At 40.4% G+C, this 21,026-nt stretch overlaps 1 protein-coding gene across 2 annotated transcripts in view; it reads right to left on the minus strand.

The window, feature by feature from the left end:
• The window catches only part of CDKAL1 (CDKAL1 threonylcarbamoyladenosine tRNA methylthiotransferase), a 367,634-nt gene that overhangs the window by 345,287 nt on the left and 1,321 nt on the right, over window positions 1-21,026 (minus strand). The window contains exons 3-4 of one of the 2 annotated variants that reach the window (XM_085220113.1): window positions 19,252-19,420; window positions 16,209-16,321 (exon numbers count right to left, since the gene is read on the minus strand). In XM_085220113.1, coding sequence (XP_085076239.1) covers window positions 16,209-16,321; window positions 19,252-19,418 — 280 coding nt within the window. In that variant the 5' untranslated portion in view covers window positions 19,419-19,420. Of the gene's footprint in view, window positions 1-16,168; window positions 16,322-19,251; window positions 19,421-21,026 lie in introns of those variants that run through there. The other variant, XM_085220114.1, reaches the window with a different exon arrangement.

Genomic DNA, 21,026 nt, shown 5'->3' on the forward strand with positions numbered 1-21,026 from the left:
TTGCACTACACAGACTCTTCAGAGTTCTGTTTTTAATGGTACGTAGGACGAGCTACATCTGAGGTAACCTTTACTTTTATTAGAAGCAGCTAAATCTTAAGGAGATGCAACCTTCCGTTATATACGTACCTGAGGATCATGCAACTCTGCCTTGCCAAAATATCTGATGTGCTTTTAACTACAGTAAGTGGAATGGATTTCTTAGTACATTGTAATTCCAGAACAGTGAAAACCTCTTGCTGACATTCTGATTGGGCACAGAAAACCCGAGCTGCATCACACTGCGAGCTTCTTAATGCCACACCCATCAGCTTTATTTGGATATCTTCTTCTCCGTGAATGAACAACCAGGCTTATACGATAAATTCACTTTTAACTGAATGATAAATCAGATTTGTTGACCTCAAAGAAAAAAGTTAGAATGATTTTAAGCTTTATTAGCTAAGTTTGTGAAAATAAAGCATTCAGGTAACAAGCACTAACACCTGTTAGCAAAAATCAGACAAACCCCTCTAATCTCCAGATATATCTGTTCTCCTTACTAGCTCATCTTCTCTGCGACCATGTTAAACTGACAACAGATCTATCTTCTTCTACATAACCTTGTGGAGTATTTACTCAAGTCTAATGTATGCAGTGCTTCTGCATATTCATAACTGCGTAGGAAACTCAGGAAAACCTCACCTCACTCACTGCGGTCGTCTGAACTTTTGAATCCTTTCAAACACTGTAAAATAAGTTCCTGAGCCAAGAGACCACACAGTGTGTTCAATTAAGTGACTAAATTGAAAATAAAATTCAATAAAGTGTCATTTTTAACCTAAATGTTACCTTAAGTAGTTCTCAAACACAGGTTTCAGGAATCATTTTGGTGACAGCACAGCTACGCAGTGCCATCTAGCAGTGACTAACAGCACAGCAGCTACTGTGATATTAAACTTATTACATTACATAGTTTGTGTAGTCCTTACTCCTTTAAGTACATTCCAAGAAACCAGCAGAGTTACTGGTAAGTAAACCCAAAGATAAACCTCAACAGACCGAATCTATACTGGCTCCTACAGTTCTCAGCCCACTGAACACTGGTGGGAGAAGGTATTTAAAAGACTTTTCTTAAATAGCTTGCTATTTACACTAGAATTCTTCAATTTTTTTCAGAGAAGGTTTACAAAATTAAAAAAGAAAAAAGAATTTTCATTATTATGGAGCCTCGTAGAGTTATTACCTCAAGTCTGATATGAAAGTTAAATTTTGATTTAGTATTCATCTAAATTTTTTTCTTCATTGAGTGCAGGAACTTAAGATTTGTTTCTCTGCTTGTCATAACTCTAACACTACAAAAGCATCTTAGGCTACATACACCAATAAATCCAAGCTTGCTAGAACATGGAGAAAGAAATGAAATCACTTATACCCAAAGAACTCGTTATAGTTAAGTTATACAAAATACCTACAGAAATCTCAGTGTACCACTAAAATAAAATAAAAAGGGTTTCAAGTCTAAAGCTCTTTTTTTTTTTCCAATCACATCTCAAATACTTCTTCTCAGCATAAGCAAACTCTGGCGCTAAATGAAAATTGTTGCCACCTCTTGCCCACTCAAAGCCTACAGTCATGCTCTCTCCTCTTCCTTTCTCAATACACGCATACAGATTCCCTTAAAGATTTGTGCACCTTTGCAGCAAACCAGTGAACTAATCCATGTTTACACTACAATGGTGTATGGGCCTGCTGAATAACGGCCTGAACCTCTGATTGATCACCTGAGGCGAGCAGTGAGTCAGCCACGGGAGCACAGGTGAAGGCAATTCACCTGTGCTGCAGGAAGGGGTGGAGCCTGGCTTCACCTCTCCTAGACCCATTTAAGAGCTGACTGCCAGTGGGGAAGGATCTCTTCTGGAGGTCTGCTCCATTGGAGTCTATTTTGTGAGCCCAGGATAGGGTGAGTGTCTTTCTTTTCCTACTCCAATATAACAGTTACATCAGCCAAGCTCCTGGATATACCATACCATCTGTATATTCACTGATTGTACAAATGGCTAAAAACCATTGTGAATGTATTTGTGAAATAACAGCAGAGAAAGTAAAGGCAAAAAAGAAAAGTGTGATGACAATCTTCTGCTTATCAATTCAGAGGTTACATTCTTAAATTAGAAAAAAACAGAATACCATCTTTATGAACAAACTACTGTTACTACATCAGCCATGACTGCAAATCTTTAAAGTATTTAAATCTCTAATAAATCTCTACAAATTAATAGCATTTTGAATATAGTTTTGGAAACTATATTTTGAATAATGTGTCAAACAACTTTTTATCCTTTTACCAGAACTGCACCCACCAGAGGAAGAGATTAATGCACTTCAATATTGATGTAAAAAAAAAAAAAAGCAATGTCCAGTGAAGTGTAACAAGAGGTCAGAAATCTAGTGGATTTGAACTATGGTAGAAGCTGTGAGGAATTCAGTCTATTTAGCCTAGACACCAGAAGCCCATGGAGAGAAGTGATAACAGCATTCAAGTATGTGAAAGGTTGCCATGAAGAGGAAAGGAATCAGATGTTCTCCATACCCACTGAAGAAAACAAAGGCAGTTGTGTGCTTGAACTCTGTTAAAAGATAAAGTTTACGCATTTGAAAACACTTCAAGTAGAAAGAATAGTTGATCATTTGCAGCAGATTATGAATTTATCACTGAAGGTTTTTGACAGTCTGCTAAAAAGAAATGTGCAGTAGCAGTCCAGCCTCAGAAAGGAAGGCTCAGTCATGCAGGTGCCTTTATGCTGTGACCTGTGAGAGATTTCAGCAGCACACAAGGAATCTCTGCCAGTCATGAACATGAACTTACGAACTACTCCCTAGCTGGTGGTCAGGGAAAACATTGCTTAGTTCCTCTTCTCAGCTTCCTCTGCAACAGTTTCAACCCCAGCAATGAACTCCACTGTCTGTATCTGCTGTTTGGACTGTCTGCTTGAAAATGAGCAACACCAGGCTGATGTGCTGTTCAGTGAATTGGGGAGAAATATCATTTAGAAGTACAAATGAAGCTTACAGTCACCATCATGTAAATGCACTTCGGCCTCAACAAAGGAGCCACTGAAAGCAATAAAAAGACACAGGTCTGAGTGAATTGTCATATCTATAGAGCAGTGAAACAGCCTCATCTTCTGCATTTCAAAAGCCATGGATAGAACCAAAGACCATTTCAGAAACACTTGAGTTTACCAATAAGTTGTTTTTTTGTTTTGTTTTGTTGTTTTTTTTTAACAAAAAAACATCACAGCAAAAATGATTTGTGGATACAGACATGGGTTCATGAGGGGAGGATCCTGTTTAACTAACTTTTTTTTTTATTACAAGGTTCTCCACCTAGTTGATCAAGGGAAGGCTGTTGACATTACCATTCTGGATTTCAGTAAAGCTTTTGATACTGTTTCTCACAGTATCATTCCAGACAAAGTGTCCAGCATACAACTGAACAGAAACATAATGCAATGAGTGAGCAACTGGCAGAGGGATCAGACCCAAAGGGTTACAGTAAATGGGATCACATCTGGTTGGTGGCCAGTCACAAGTGGGATTCCTTCCACAAGTCTCCATTTTAGAGCCAGTTCTCAATGTTTTCACAAATAATCTGCACATAGGACTAGAAGGTGTTTTTCACAACTTTGTTGATGATATGAAATTTGGAGGAGCTGCTGGCACCACCGAGTGTGGAGAAGCTTGCAGAGGTATCTATGTAAATTAGAGAGCTGGGCCATCACCAAGCACACGAGTTTAACAAAAGCAAGTGCTGGATTCTGTACCTAGAAAGGGGCAACCCTGGCTGTACGTACAGACTGGGGGATGAAATGTTGGGGAGCAGCCCTGCAAAAAGAAATTTGGGAGTCTTTACTGACAACAAATTGGATACAAGTCAGCAGCGAGCCCACATAGCCAGAAAGGCCGACAGTATCCCAGGGTGCACAAAGCATGGCACTACTAGCCAGGTGAGGAAAGGGACTGTCCCACTCAACACTGAGCTGGGTGCAGCCTCACCTTGATTACCATATGCAGTTTCAGGCACCATAGTACAAGAAGGACAAAACTATAAGAGCGTATCCAAAGGAGCACTACAAAGATTATGAAGAGTCTAGAGGGGAAGATGTGGAGCTCTCGGAGCGGGTCCTGAGGAGGGCACTAAGATGATCAGAGGGCTGGAACACCTGTCCTATGAGGAAAGGTTGAGGGAACTGGGCTTGTTTAGCTTGGAGAAGAGAAGGCCCTGGGGAGACCTCAGTGTGGCCTTCCAGTACTTGAAGGGAGCACATAAATAGGAAGGGGAACACCTGCTTAGAAGGGTGGATAGTGACAGAACAAGGTGGAATGGTTTTAATCTGAAACAAGGAAGGTTTAGGTTAGATGCCCTGGAGGCATTCAAGGCCAGGCTGGATGTGGCTCTGGGCAGCCTGGTCTGGTGGTTGGTGACCCTGCACATAGCAGGGGGTTGGATCTGGATGAGCATTGTGGGCCTTTTTAACCCAGGCCTTTCTGTGACTCTATGTATAAGGAGGAACTGAGGTACCTTTGTTTGTTAAGCCCAGAGGAGACTATGAGGGGAAACCTCATTGCAGCTTACAGCTTCCTCACAAGGTGGGGTAAACACTGATCTCCTCTCTGGTGATCAGCAACAGAACCCAAGGAAACAGCAGGAAGCTGAGACAGGGGAGGTTCAGGCTGGAGATGCCAAAAAGGTTCTTCACCGAAGGGCAGTTAAGCACTGGAACAGGCTCCTCAGGGTCATTGCTCTGAGCTTGCCAGAGCTCAAGGGGCGTTTGGGCAGTCACTCTAGATACATGGTGTGATTGTTGGTTGGCCCTGCACAGAGCCAAGAGTTGGACTTGATAGTCCTTACAGGTCCCTTCCAACTCAGATATTCTATGATTCTATGAAACATTCCCCTTCCACTCATGGAATTTTTTTAAAAAACATTTTTCCTATATTATACTGTGGCGTGACAAAGTATACTTGGATTACTTCTGTATTTTGAGGATATGTTCAAGTAACTGTCCAAGTTTTTTGTTTTTTGTTTTTACTTTCTTATTAGTAAACTTCTAAAGCACATTCACTATTGACATTCTCATCACTACCAGTCATAACTAGAACTTTGAGTCTTAAGTAAATTCTAGATGCTCAGATGTTCCATCATCTGATGGTCTGCATCTTTACATTCTCGAAGGCAGATTAACATTCACCAATCCTAAGCAATTCCTTCAAAGCATGAAAACAGCAAAAAAAAAAAAAAAATGTCAACCCATAAACAAGCAACAGAATTTCAAGTCAACTATCACTCAGGGACTCAATTACAAACAAGCAAACTTCTATCCTTAAAGTCTGGCCAGCAAAAGCTAAGAGTCCAAGATGCCTAATAAAAAACAGCAGCCAAGTGATCTGTCTGCAATTAAATCATATGCCAAAAAACTCACTACTCTATACACCAGTGTCTTGTACCAATCAACAGCAATGCAGTTTTGGCACGATTAACTTGAAGCCTATTTATAGCCATCCAAGACAAAGTTTCTGCTTAGCTTCTTCCTGTAAGTAAATTCCAAACCTCGGGATTTGACGCACAAGACAGATGCTTATGTCTTCTGCTTAAATACATAGGTCACTCCAAAACTAATGCCTCCTACTTATTTTCATGGAAACTAGTATGCGATCACTATTAGATATACATTTTTGCCAGCAGTGAACAAGAGCCTGCATGCAATGCTTGTAAGATTTGCAGCAGGAGAGGCGAGCCACTGCCACCACTGCTGAAATGCACTACTCACCACTTCAGTGTTCTCACATCCACTCTTTGGTCTCCACAAATGCTCAGCAAGCAACAGTGAACGTCAATGTGTACAATTTTTTTTTTTTGCATGAAGAAATTCAATGACATCTTTGCTTCATACACGCTTCCTTGTCAGGAATTTTGTCAGGCTACCCCTCTGCTGCCATCTGTCACACAGCAATCAAATGTAATGGGATATTGACGGAAGGTTCAATCTTTGCTGCCATGCCATCGATATCCACCTCTGACATAAAACAGGATGCATTAGTTTCAGAGCAGCCCTCATAGATGAAACCTCTTCCTCCCACCCAACACTCAGTGTTAACTACAAATGGCAACATGTCAATGCTTACAAGATTGACAGATAGGCTTATCTGCAGACACATCATATCACAGCTAAGCATTACTATTTCAAAGACTGTACCAGGGAAGCCAGCTTAGTATCCAGAGGGAGCTTAAATCATCTGCTCACAGGAACCATCTTACTTTCCACAGCTGTTTGAAATGAGCAGAAAAAAAAGATACCACTGAAACAGGATAGGATGAGAAGGAAATTTTCTGAGCACAGCAGACATCAGTTACGACACTAACGTTCTAAAATACAGCTCTACCACGCAGTAGAATCAAGATGCAGAGACACTATTTCTCTTATGGGTAACAGCCCCTCTGTTTCTGCAGACATCAAGTGGTTACTGAGTTTCTGTGAAAGATTAACAGCCTACATGTAACTTGCTTAATATCAAAATAGTCCTCTGAGCAACACCTCCAGCAAAGAACAGAAGGACTGAAGATTCAACAGTAATTCCATATCCTTCAGAAGGAGGATACAAATAGCACACCAACTTGTTCTAACTTTGTATCACACTGTGGCAATTCCATTAGCACAGAGCACCCTCCCTGCAAATTCATTCCAGCAGACAGCTGGAAAAGCTCCCAAATTCTGCCAGGGAGAGGTTGCTCTTGGCTAGCTTGCAGTTGTCCATTGTTTTAAATATCACTCATAGTAAGAGATTATATAAAAAAAATTTAAACGCAGTGGAAAAAAATACAACCCAGAAGTTCTGTAGAAGAACACAAGAAGTTTATGCCCACCCGTAACAAATAAAATATTTGCACATGCCCAAATTAGTTGTAAGAAAATTCACAAGCTATGTGTTCAGCTTGGCCTCATTAACATTTGACCTAGGACTTCACAGCAAGCAACCACTCTCCCATAAAAACAGTCCTTTATTTATTTAAAACAGACCTAGGCATCACTAAAAAGTCACTAGAATAAATCAAAAATCTAGTATTGGAGCGCTGCACTAATGACAATAGTTACCTACCTGAAATGTTATCACTAACAAGCTGTAACAATTAATTACTAATCTGCAACATTAACTCAGTTTGCCTTTACACTATTAGCTAAATCCAGAGTTTTACTAATGCTGTAGTTCTGCATTTCAACAGATAACATTTGTTCAGCAGTCCCTATAATTTTGATGTCTTAGTGCAAAGCTCTAATAGAGCTGACATAAATTATTAAACAAAAATTAACCCCTCGATGAAAATAAGTAGGGAGTTGATAATTATAAGGAAAAATCTTTAATTAATGTTTCAAATAGGAGTCCTTATATCACCTACATCTTCTCTAAATCAAACAAGCAGCAGGAAAGAGCTTCCAGATGAAATAGCTCCTCATGAATTTAACAATAACACTTTGTGAATCCTGAATCCACAATACAGACTCCTTGAAAAGGGAGTCCAATACAGAGCCTAACATAAAGTGGTAATTCTCAACTAAAATAGATATTTAAAAAAAAACCTAAAGTGCAATAGCCAAGTTATCAACTAAATGGACATAAAGACCAGAACAGTAACAACAAATAATTTAAAATAGAGCAGATTTAACTAAATGCATACAACTGCACTTTGCATAATAACCCAGTAACCCTAACTTAAATCAGTAACATAGATCAACAATAATTAAAAAGCTACCTGTCCAGCTTACTGATAAAAGACACCAAGTGCTGTCAAAACACAGACACACGAATAGCTGTGCCCCAGATCTGTACTGCTTATCCAATGCTGCCATCTCTTGGGTCCCAATGATACAGCACTAAGCATCATCTTCAAAGGGCGAGAGCTTCTGTATTTAAACACACATAAGTCTCAAGCACAGTCCACAAACTACTTTATATATTACCCTATCATGATTTAACTACTGTACAACAGTAAAACATTTTATCTAAAAAGAAATTGGAAGGGATGTTTGAACTTAGTCATGCCAATCAGGCCTAGGGGAAATACTGTGCTGTATCATAACAAAAAAGGAAGTACACATGAATAGCACATATTATCTAAGCAGCAGATACACTGCAAGAATAGGGCTTTGAGAGAAGGAAAACATCTACACACATTTTTATTAGTTCCCCTGGTCACTGGACCTGTTTTGTACATCTGGGAATTGTAGGTACTCTCATCCATCTCATCTCATCCAACATATCTCTAGTTAGCCAAGATGAGTCAGCAGGGAAATATAAATTACACACAGCGCCATTGGAGGGCAGGGGAGGAAGAGAAAGTACTTCCAAGAACTTCCACAAAGACTATGATCAAAAGATAATCTTGCTCCTACCTCAGAGTACACTGGCAAAAATCTGATTTATGAAAATCTGGTCTGCTCTTCTACCAGCTTCCCTAAGTTTTCTATAAGTAATTACTTGTTACATGTGAGACATGTGAAACCAGTGTCTGAGTAGAATGCTCTGTATCACTTACATGACTAAATTGAACTTGCTTCATCACTATTTATGCACTTACTGATTGCTTAACCATCTACCACACAAATACATCTCAGTTATGAGGATACAAGTTACCAGAACTCAAAGTTTACATTCTCTAATGTTATAATGTGATGGAAACTACTACAGCAATAATAGCAGAGGGGCACAATCCTAGTCTGTAGCAATGGAGAGCAAGCCCAAATGCAGCAGCTGTGCACACAGAAACAAAGGAAGGAAAACCATTTACCTTTGGAAGGCCTCCAGCAGGCAGGGATCTCCAGCAAGATGCCCCTGCCTCCACTGCCAACTCTTAAATGAGGTCTGGGAAGGAACAGATTCTGGCTCCACCTCTTCTACTCACTCGTGTGCACTGCTTGCACCTGAGCTCCCCTGGGTTGGCCCTGCCTTCCCACCAGGTGCTCAATCACTGTTTCAGGCCGTGACTCAGTATTTCCACTACACCTTCCATAGTTCAAATCCAGCCTTCTGTGTTACAAGAAGTTCAGCATCGCCAGAACTAAACTCTATTGCACACCAGTACAGCACACGGTCAATTTTTTCCCCATTACAATTAACCCTGAACATACCCTGCTCACAGCATTTACTTAGGCCCGCTCTCATCTTTCAGTTGCCAGCTCTGTGTCATGAAAGAAAAAAAAATAATCGATTTAGGTGGACTGTAAAACAGATGAATAGCTTCAACTTTAAGTGAGATAAGGAAAACAATACATACTTGATCTGATTAAGTGATAGAGGAATTGATAATGGCAGTGATACGTGAAGCCATCAGGAGAAGAAAAGAAGTGTAGCTTTCTTTTTCCCCTCATTAACTGGGCAAACATTTCCCAGTTTGAGTTCTATCCTCTAACAGAAACAACACCCTCAAGGCTACATATCCCAGAAACAGAAACTTGCCTAACTGGAATGAGGAGTTGATACCAAGGAAGCTGAAGTAGGGAAAAAAAAATAAAAAATAAAAAAAATCACAGTGAGGTCACATATCTTGAATTATTCTGCAAGTCACAAGTTATCACTAAGAACTTTAGCCACACACAGGCTAGGAAGTTTTACAGGGAACACAGTACCAGTAATATACAGCTGCCAAAACCACAAATACAGATTAGTTTACAAGGTCTTAGAGCACACAACTGCTGCAGATGAAAACCACTGTATGATGTTCTATTAAGCCCAAAATACAACAGGGCACCTCAGTAACTCCAGCAGAGCCACTGTCAGCCCTGCTGCCTTACAGGACACTTTCCATTACAATGGGCAATACCTCTCCTCCTGACAAGGCATCTTGAAAAGATGGCACTGCATGAAGGTGGCTGTCCAATACCACGATTGTAGAAGTTAAAATCACAGAATCACAGAATTGTAGGGGTTGGAAGGGACCTCTAGAGATCATCGAGACCAACCCCCCTGCCAAAGCAGGTTTCCTACACCAGGTCGCACAGGTAGGCGTCCAGGCAAGACTTGAATATCTCCAGAGAAGGAGACTCCACAACCTCCCTGGGCAGCCTGTTCCAGTGCTCCGTCACCCTCACCGTGAAGAAGTTCTTACGCACATTCGTGCCAAACTTCCTGTGCTGCAGCTGATGTCCGTTTCCCCTCGTCCTGTCTCCACGTACCACTGAAAAGAGACTGGCCTCACCACTATGGCCACCACACCTCAGATATTTATAAACCTGGATCAGGTCCCCTCTCAGTCTTCTTTTCTCAAGGCTAAACAGACCCAGTTCACTCAGCCTTTCTCCATAGGGGAGATGCTCCAGGCCCTTCACCATCTTTGTGGCCCTCCGCTGGACTCTTTCCAAGAGATCCCTGTCTTTTTTGTACTGGGGAGCCCAGAACTGGACACAGTACTCCAGATGAGGCCTTACCAGGGCAGAGTAGAGGGGGAGGATCACCTCCCTCGACCTGCTGGACACGCTCTTCTTAATGCACCCCAGAATGCCATTGGCCTTTTTGGCCACGAGGGCACACTGCTGGCTCATGGCCAACCTGTCATCCACCAGGACGCCCAGGTCCCTCTCTGCAGAGCTCCTCTCCAGCAGCTCATCCCCCAGCCTGTATTGGTGCATGCAATTATTCCTCCCTAGGTGTAAGACCCTACACTTGCTTGTGTTGAACCTCATCCGGTTTCTTACTGCCCAGCTCTCCAGCCTGTCCAGGTCTCGCTGAATGGCAGCACAGCCTTCAGGCGTGTCAGCCAATCCTCCCAACTTCGTATCATCAGCAAACTTGCTGAGGGTGGCCACTATCCCCTCATCAAGGTCACTAATGAAGATGTTGAACAAGACCGGACCCAGCACAGATCCCTGGGGGACACCACTGGTTACAGGTCTCCAGCCAGACTCTGCACCACCAACGACGACCCTCTGCGCTCTGCCAGTCAGCCAGTTCTCAACCCACCTCACTGTCCACTCGTCTATCCCACACTTCCTCAGCTTTGTTATAAGGATGTTGTGGGAGACAGTATCAAATGCCTTTCTAAAATCAAGGTAGATTACATCTACCGCTCTTCCCCCATCCACCCAGCATGTGACAGCATCATAGAAGGCCACCAGGTTGGTCGAGCACAACCTCCCCTTGGTGAACCCATGCTGACTACTCCTGATAACCTCCTTTTCTCCCAGTTGTCTGGAGATGGTATCCAGCACAAGCTGTTCCATCACCTTTCCAGGGACAGAGGTGAGGCTGACAGGCCTATAATTACCCGGATTTTCCTTCTTGCCCTTTTTGAAGACCGGAGTGACATTGGCTATCCTCCAGTCTTCAGGGACCTCCCCTGTTGTTCAAGACCTCTCAAAAATGATGGAGAGCGGTTCGGCAATGACCTCCGCCAGCTCCCTCAGCACACGTGGATGCACCCCATCAGGTCCCATGGACTTGTGGACCTAAAAGGTGGCATTTCATCATCTCTCCTCATGCCCTTAGCCATCTCACTACAGAAGTTTCAGATTTTGTTTCTCCTTGGATGATGGTGCTTGATTTCTTTTAAACAACTGTTTCAGCTAACTTGCTTAAACAAAACAAAAAATCACCACACCCACATCCCAGGCATTCACACACTGCCTGTGCCTAACAGAATGGGATTTTCAGGCCCAAGCACAAAGCAAACTTGTGACCACCAACAGCTTAGAACCTCTGGAAAGGAGAAGTCATATTGTTGCAACTACACAGTGTTATCTCAAGTCAATGATACCTCAAGTGTATCAATCAATCAAATGCCCTCAGCATCCAATTAGCAGCGAGTTTGAATCTGAAAAACACATCTGCCACATAAGCAATTAAACAGGTGTATAGAGTTATTACCAATGCAAAAATTAAGCTGGATATGTGACACTAGAAATTGAAGGCAAACACTTCAGCAAGGGTATGAAAAAAAAAACACAGGATTTACATCTCAGCTCACTTCTCTGCATTGCCAGGCTACTTCACAGTGAATGACAGCTTAATAACTACAGAGTTGTAAGGGAAAACTGGTGTCTCTCATCTCCAGAAAGGTTGTTTGGGAATTCTGTGCATTTCTCCACACTCAGCCTCCTCAGAAGGCTTTTCTCCTAAATTGGGACTGCAAACACAATTACTTGAAACGTGCAATCTAAAAGCAAATACTAAACTGGAATTCTGATTGATAAAGCTGCACAATAAGCACATAATTAGCAGTAATAAACACTTGTCTCTTAGATCTAGCTTGTTGGGTGTTTTTTTTTTTTTTTTGAAGCTATCTCACAACAAGAATGGTTCATACAACTATGCAGTAGTTGCTAATTTGTTTTACAAACTCTTGTTAAGGGCCAGAGAAGTGTTATCAGCAAGGTGGAAAGAGAAAGAGCAACTGCTTATTCTTTCTTGAATGCACATACCAGAAGCCTTGGTCAAAATACCCCATCAATAACTACACAGAAAGCTTATTTTAAGTTAACAAACATAGAGAATACAGTAACCTGTTCAAGCGGAGATTATATATTTACTAATTATCTATGAAATAAATCCAAGTTTAACATGATTGAAACTTTACTCTGCAATAGAACAGCAATTATAAATCAACATTTAAAAATATAAAATAAAGCATCAAGTTCTGAATTATATTTAATCAAGAGACAATACCTGAATAGTCTCAGTCATTATTTCCCACTTGGACGAACAGAATGAATGATGCAGCATGCTTCACTACATCTGTATGCTGTCATCCAAGATCTGGGAGTGAACAATCCAAGTATTACTAAGTATGGCTTATGCAGTACAATGAACATTAGGCAATGCCTCTCAGTACCCAGTTCTGAAGAAGAGCATCACTCCATCAAACAAACTCACAGGTAAGTTGTCCAAGATAGTAAAAAAAGTACTTCTACAAAGACCAATGTAAAGTTGCATAAATGAAACAAAACATCCTGGTAACCTAACTTCTCTATGCTAAATGAAAGCCAAGTTCACTGAATTCACAACAAAATTGCACTCCTTTTCTACTTCTGAAATCCCACACTACAGGAGGGAAAAATGTTCCACACAAGCACTTATTTCTTAAAAACCAGGTAGTGAGGATGAGCAGTTATTGCTTCAGTCCTGCTGAATTTTTATTAATAAAGATTTTTCTTCCTTTCTTGCTGCTCATTCTTCTGGTACTTTTAATGCATTGGTAGTTTTTCTTCCTCACCTCTTAGCAATTAGGACGGATCAGCCTAACTGCTTGATCCATCATATTCATGAACGTTAGGGCAAAAAACATTCATCCCACAGAAAGAGAAACCTACAAATGCCAACAAGTGTTAATATGACTTTCCACTTCAGAAGCCTAACATTTCTCAGCTGCTCAGCCAGCAGCAGTTGGCAGAAAGTGCTATTAAATGGTACACATACTGAATTCCCTTCCCTAACAACCACCTGTTTCCAAGCACAGGAGAGCTCCCAGCTCACCCACTGCAGGGTTTCTTTCTTCAGGGCCTATCCCAAAGAGAGCACACTAGTAGGTATGCAGGCATATCTAACATATAGTGAGTCACAGTGCCAAGAAACCAAAATGAGTTTCAGAACAAGTAAAGCCACGAGGTATACTATTTCCAGAATAAGCAAGTACCATAGCACAGTCCTAGGTTAATAGCAACAGGTCCACACTTTAAATAGGGTAGAATTCACACAACAAACAGGGATAAGAAATAGTATTAGCAGTAGTTTTTCACAAGTCAGAAACTCACTTCTGTAATCAGAACATATTCTGGTCAACTTACAAAGTAAATTGCACTGCTACAGAAGTCTGCCTGATAGCTCTTTCTAATATTTCCATTCTTGCAATTACATAGAAGACGCTGGAAATTGTGCTTGATCATTTTCCTCACAAAGAAACAAGAACTGCAAGTAAAGATAACATTTTATTTCTTAAAAACAGAACATTATTCCAGGATTTCTTCAACTCTTGAATTGCTGACTCAAAAGCTCAGGAACTAGTAGGAAATAAGCTAACCAAAATACTTATTTAAGTAAAGCTCTTCAAGATGCTGACCAACAAGTGATCTCTTTCCCGTTGGTAAATATTTCCATATTTTCCTCAAGTTTATAACAGTTGTTCACTAAACTAACAAATTCTAGCAACGAGAAGCATCAATTTAGAAATCAGCCCTTGCAAAATAAGGTTTTGTGTTTTTTTTTTAAGTTATTTCTTTTCATTGTTCAAACAAGTTACATTGAACTTTATTCTAAATACGCAAACATTTATTGCTATTAAGTAACATTGGCTGTTACTGACTTCTTAATGACAAGAGATTGAATGCCTTCATGTCATTCTATCTTACCTTTGACAAGACAGTACAAAAAACATAATAGGAGATACCTAAAGCATGTCAGTAAACTTCATGTCCATAAGAGATACTTGAAGAATGTTGGTAAACTTTCTATACTGCTATTTCCTCTCTACAGAAGGATGGAGAGCCTGATCAGTCAGTTATGCACTTAGCTGCCCTTTTGTCAAGAGCAGGACAACAGCCTTTTGCCTCACTGCATACCTTGACCCCACTTTCTCTCTCTCCTCCCACTAAGCACTGCTGTCTGCAAATAGTACCTTCCATTAGCCTTAGCTTATTGAGGCTCTAGAAAACCAGACCATACACTGCATGCTTTTGGGCCCTTGTGCTGGTGCCCAAAGTGGCCCTAAGCTGGAGCACTGGGCACAGCTCTCCAAATGTTCTCACAAATACCGAACGGAGCTGATGGGTCACTTTCTGCTAACAGGGCAGGACACAGACTGTTTTGCTGCTAGGGCACATTGCTGACTCGCATTCAGCTTCTTGTCTGCCTCAATCTGCCAAACTGCTCAGCTTACTCCCAACTTTAACACTTGGCACTTGGTCAGAGTAACCCTAGGATTCTGCATTTGCCTTTACTGAATATCAGAAGGTTTCTATTAACCCCTTCTCTCCAGTCTACCAGGGAGAATCTCAACAGAAGCACTGATTTTCAGCCTATCAAACATTTATCTCATAGTCTATTAGCTTGTTGAAAGCACATTACATGTCTTCCATGGCCAGTAAAGACATCAAATAGCATCAGTCCCAGTGTGAGACCCTGAGACATCATCAGCAATCCAAGAACAAAACAAACACTGTCACTTCTCAACAGAAGCATCACTACGTTGAGCAGAAAGGCAGATGCCCTCTTCACTGCCTTCTTCTTAAATAGTCAGCACACTTGAAATACTTGTACTCAGTTCCAGCCTCCGAAGGAGAATGTTCAACTGATGGATTTGTAAAAATTCACTTTTGCCAGAATTAGTAAACAGTACTTTCACTCTTCTGAACAAAAATGCAATTTCCAAAGCTCCTTAAATTAATCCAATTTAAAAGAAGTTACATAATTTCACACAAAAAAAACCTACAGTAACTTTTGCCTGCCACTTCAGCATTTCTAAATATGTTCATGTATTTATACACACACAAATTAAGGACATCAACTGTTAGTTTCTGGTCATTATTAAAACAAATCTCACATTCAATTACAGAAATTACTCTGAAAATACTCCTGTCAGTTAGTGCTGCTTCTATTAAGTTTTCAGTTCTCTATTTCATGTTATAAAAGTGAACTTATTTATATTCCAAAGCTAAAAACATTTGGTTTTTTAAAAAAGAGAAAGTATCATATAGAGAGAGAGAGAGAGAGAGAAATTTCTTCTTTATACTTATCCTATATTGCTGCCAATAAAACTCCAATAGCACAAAACAATTAGTCAAACCTTAAAAAAGCCTGAGAAAACAGCAATAGCCTCTGAAACACTACACATTAGGAAATGTAAGGTAAAGAGAAGTTAAAAATTAAGAAAGTCACAAGGCCAAGCTGATACCTTATTTGTAGTCTTACAAACTTAGCTGCCACAAAGAAGGATTTCTGGATGAGCATCCCAAGGAAAAGAAGAAAAAGCATTTTCATCTTTTAAACCTGTGAGATCCAGTCCTGTATCACCCCAGCTCCACCACATCAACCATCCCTACAAAGGATCATTCACATAGAACATCTCAACTCTGCTCCAGCAGCAAATATGCCTATTACTACTTAACTGAAAACATGTAACAAGTTGCCATCTCTGAACACTTACCCCAAAATTCTGGACCATGTGACTTTGCTGCTATTATTACCTGTAATTTTGTATCCATATGCAGCTAGCTGTCCCGCCATATATTCACCATCTGAATTATTGTGAGAACATCCCCATGTACGAATCCAGATTTTCTGAATACCAGGAATCACACTGTTACATAGAAATGAATCAAAAAGGCAAGTTAAACACAAGCTTCCACTTCAGAACTGTTGAGCACATTAAGTTAACTGCACTTCTCTAAATATATAGAATAAGTACCACAAACAGTAACAAATGCAGAACAGGAGGGTAAGGGCATCACAGTTATTATTAGAGTAATAGAGCACAGCATCTGGGATGGAGATAACTTTCTTCATAGCAACCCACACGGTGCTGTGCTTTGGATGTATGACTACAACACACTGATTACACATTCAAGCTTTAGCTACAGCTGAACAGTGGGAGCCCAGCATCAAAGGCTTCTGCTTCCCACCACGCATTTCACTGCAAGTAGACTGGGATTTCCCATATCACACAACACCATAATCAACAAAAAAAAAACCCTGAGATTCTGGTCTATCCAAATTAACCACTGTCCTGACACTGTCTGGGCATCAGTCTTCTGTAGGAGACTCCACACCTTCCCTTATTAAACCAGCTTCATCTCAAGCCATACGTTCTCTTGCTTTTGATCTTCTGACTCTCACCCTCGGCTGCTGGGAAAGGAGAGAAAGCAGCTGGGTGGGCACTTAGCTGTGGGCCAGGGCCAAACCACAAGAGTGCCAGATAGAATTCTCAATGTTTGGGTTTGCTTTTGTTTTTTAAATATGAGCTTGAATTGTTAATCATAGAACGGATGCAAGACTTCTTTTTTTTTTTTTTAGAGCAAAGCAAGTATTTCTTCTGAACACATTTGAAGTTTTCAGCAAAATAGAGTTTGAGATTTGCCTTCATTCCTTCCACAGATTGCCCCTCTCTTCCCAGACTAAAGCCTCAACTTTTAAAGGCAAGATTGACTAAGTCCATCTCAGGACAAACAAACAACTTCAGAAGTCTAAAAGCACTTGAAAACAACTGACACAAACAAGTCCCTAACAGTCTCCAAACAGTGGTGAAATTTCTAGATGCACTAAGACTAAATCCTCGGTTGTCTCACTTAAGTAAAAATGACCGCTCTGTAATAATTTTTGTCCATCTTCTTCACAACAGAGAAACCACTGACCTATGCCAGGATTCTAAGGCAGTTCTAGAGCAACAGCACCTGGTACCATTTCACTGACCACAGACATTTTGGTTTGGTTTTGCTATTAGTTTGGTTTTTTAAGGGTTGGTTTGGGTGGGTATTTTTGCTTCTGGACGGACTTTCTTTTTTTTTTTTTTCAGGGGGGTTGTTTCTAAATAAAAGAAGAATGTGAAACTTTCTTGCTTGTGCTGACACAGTTTGTGTGACACAAGTTACTTTAGATTTTTCTCAATGGATCAGATAAAGAAGGAACATGCTTTGCATCTGGGACTTCAACATTCAAGTGCTCTAAAGGTAAATCTTCTCATACAAGTGAGTTCTCAAGCAGGCTCCTTCACTGCAGGTACCATGCAAGTTTCTGACCACTCTGGACAGCACTTTTACACAATAAAAGTAGAATCATGGGAAATTTCATGCATATGAAATATGGTTAGAAAGTCTGCAACTAACTCAAGTTTCATAAGCAAACAGGAATGCTATAATCAAACAAAAAATCCAAAAGGTAGGACAGAAAATACCTTTAAGGATTTCTGTGGTTTGGATTTTGTTCATCTGGTTTTTATTTAACACAAGTAGATCCAGTTTTACAACATCCTTCCCCTTGAACAACAGGGGTCGTGGACAATAAATACAACAACTGTAACAACCAACATCTCTCAGCAATTGCCAATATATTTCTGTATATCCTCATTACAGTCAGTAGCTAATAAATTTAATCTCATTCTGACATTGAGCATCAGTTTGTCATCATTCTCATAATTATGTGTAGATTTCCCATTCTAGATGTCAAAAGACTATACAAAGACTGAAAAGCTGCACTCTTCAGAACAATTTAAGTAATTAAAATGGAGCAGACAATTTTTCAATAACACTTAAGTAATAAGACCCTTTTTTTTTTTCCAGTCTGCTTACTTCATTAATCAGCATTTCCATCAAATGATCATAGTAAAGCATAGGTCAGGATCATCTAGTTTACCCCCTTTAGATCATCTACTTCTACCCCCTTGCTATGGGCAGGGCTGCCACTCACCAGATCAGGCTACCCAGGGCCCTAACCAACCTGGCTGTGAATGCCTCCAGGATTGGGGCCTCCACAGCTTCTATAAACAATCCATTCCAGTGCCTCACCACCCTCTAAATATAGAATTTCTTCCAAACACCTAATCTAAATATCCCTTGTTTTAGTTTAAAACCATTCTCCCCTGTCCTATCACTATCACACTGTGTAAAAAGTCAGTCTTCCTCCTCCTTATACTCTTGCAGTACTGGAAGGCCACAGTGAGGTTTCCTTAGAGCCTTCTCTTCTCCAGGCTAAACAAGCTCAAATCCCTCGGCCTTCCTCCATAGGAGAGGTGCTCCAGCCCTCTGATCATCTTGGCCCTCCTCTGGACTTGTTCCCAGAGCTCTACATCTTTCTTGTGCTGTAGGCCCCAAGCCTGGATGGGGCCTCACAAGGGCAGAGCAGAGGGGGATGATCACCTCCCTCTCCCTGCTGGCTACCACTCTTCCAATGCAGCTCAGGATGCAGTTGCCCATCTGCCCTTCAAGCGCACACTGCTGGTTCACATCCAGCATTTCATTCACCAGGGCTTCCAAGTCTTTCTCAGCAGGGCTGATCTCAGTGACCAGTCCATACACAACCCTGGGATTGCTCTGACCCAAGAGTGCTCTCTACTGAAAAACCTAGAGAAAGATATTTGCCTAGGGGTTTATTATTCATTACCACTACATTTTACAAACGCTATTTATTCTTATAAGTTATTCAGATTTTATATTTTGAGATAATGGGAACTTCCACCTTACTTTTATAACTTGAGAGTGAAGAAAAAAGCAAGACAGACCTAATGGTAGAACCTACCTGTCATGAGGAGGATCCTCATCTGTCTGAGTTCTTTGCTGTGAACTGCGCTTTCGCACTTTGGGAAAAATATTCTTTCTTACATATCGCCAATCATGGGGCTTCAAGTCTTGTGCCGACACAATATCTTCAATATCTTCCAGCACTGAATCACAGGCAGCAGGCATCTCTGAGAAACACAAGACTGGCATTAGCAAGCATATGAACACAAAGCCAGGTTCTAGCGTATATCTGAAATACAGCTACATGCAAGGGATATTCAGTATGCAAAGACGATCAATTATCCCAAGTTATTTCCTGATGCCGTTTTCTCCCAAGATCGTTCAGGCAGGAAGAAAGCTACAAGAGCTAAGTTACTGTTTTGAGGGAAAATTGTTGGCTTGCTTTTTTAAAATCTGTATCTTCTAATTCAAAAGGTCTGCAGCTTTTCTGACATCAGACATGTGAGATACCGGTGTTCTTAATCACACCAGGCACCACAACGCAGTGAGTTCCTGTCATCTGCGGGAGATACTTTACTCACATCACATGAGAAGAACTGCAGACATAGTCGTGCATGCCTGCATCACAGACTGTCGTGGGCCTTTTACGTGGGTGCCGAAAATAGGTGCAGAGTAGTTCAATATGTCTTGGTAATGCATGAGAATACAAAACAAATGAACCATTCCTAAAAATCCTAACCTCACTGGACTTACATTTGAATTCAATCACTCAGCAAATATGGAAAAGTCAAAACTCCTATCCTCAGGTGCAGGATGTTAAACAACAACACCTAGCTAGTATAAAATATTATGATCTGATTAATATAATATGCTAAAACACCATTAAAATTTATTCTGTTTTCCACAAGAAAGTAAGTTCTTTGGAACTTTTGCACCCTCTTGTTGGTAAAGGTATTACACAGATGTATATAAGGCTGCATGTATAGCTATACAAATACAGGGATCTTCTAGTAAACCTCAAGATCCAGATCATTTTTCAAAAAGAAAAAAGGTGATCTGTTGAAGTCAGCTACAAAAAAAGTACTGCCTTAATAACACACAATTAATCCTTAATCAGAATTAAGTTTGATCTACCATTGCAAACCTGATCTAGTACACATTTCAAGAAATCAGTTCACTTACGAAACTCCATAAAGGCACTTCATAAATTTTATGGAGAAAATACAAAAGCGTTCTAAAAGACAGTGAGAAACGAGACAAGCAAGGCTTTAATTTGTTTAGAAACTGATTTTGGAATCAGTTTTGGTTTTGCAGTTAAATAATTCAAGAATGTAAGATGTAAAAGATCAGTATGTTTTTCCAGTATGAGTGCTTTTGCCAACCTTGCAAAATATACCTCTAAATAAAACTTCACACAACCTGAACCATTAATCCTCCATGTTTAACTTTAAAAAGAGTATACTGATATCACAAACAGGATGCGCTTGACTTTAAGATACTTAGCTATTTAGCATTCTGTAGAACAGAAGTCCCAGGATCTTTACGTAAACACAGCAAAGTTTAGAAAGAAGTTGTGAAAAGTCTAGCAATAATGAATATTGAAGCAAATAATTACCGTAAAATGTCACTGAAAAAATTCCTATGCAGAACAACCTTAAGAGCAGAGAACTTTCTTGTGTTAACATCTGAGTGAGCATGGCCATTAAACTACAGACATCTAGCTAAGGAAATAAGTCATTGTTCTAATCTACAAGCATCTTTCATAGCAGACGTTTAAACAAGAAGACAGAATGGAAATGGAGCAAATAATATAGAAGTTACTGCTTAAACAAA

This window comes from Meleagris gallopavo, chromosome 3, assembly GCF_905368555.1.
Source record: "Meleagris gallopavo chromosome 3, MGAL_WU_HG_1.1, whole genome shotgun sequence".
Lineage (NCBI taxonomy): Eukaryota > Metazoa > Chordata > Aves > Galliformes > Phasianidae > Meleagris > Meleagris gallopavo.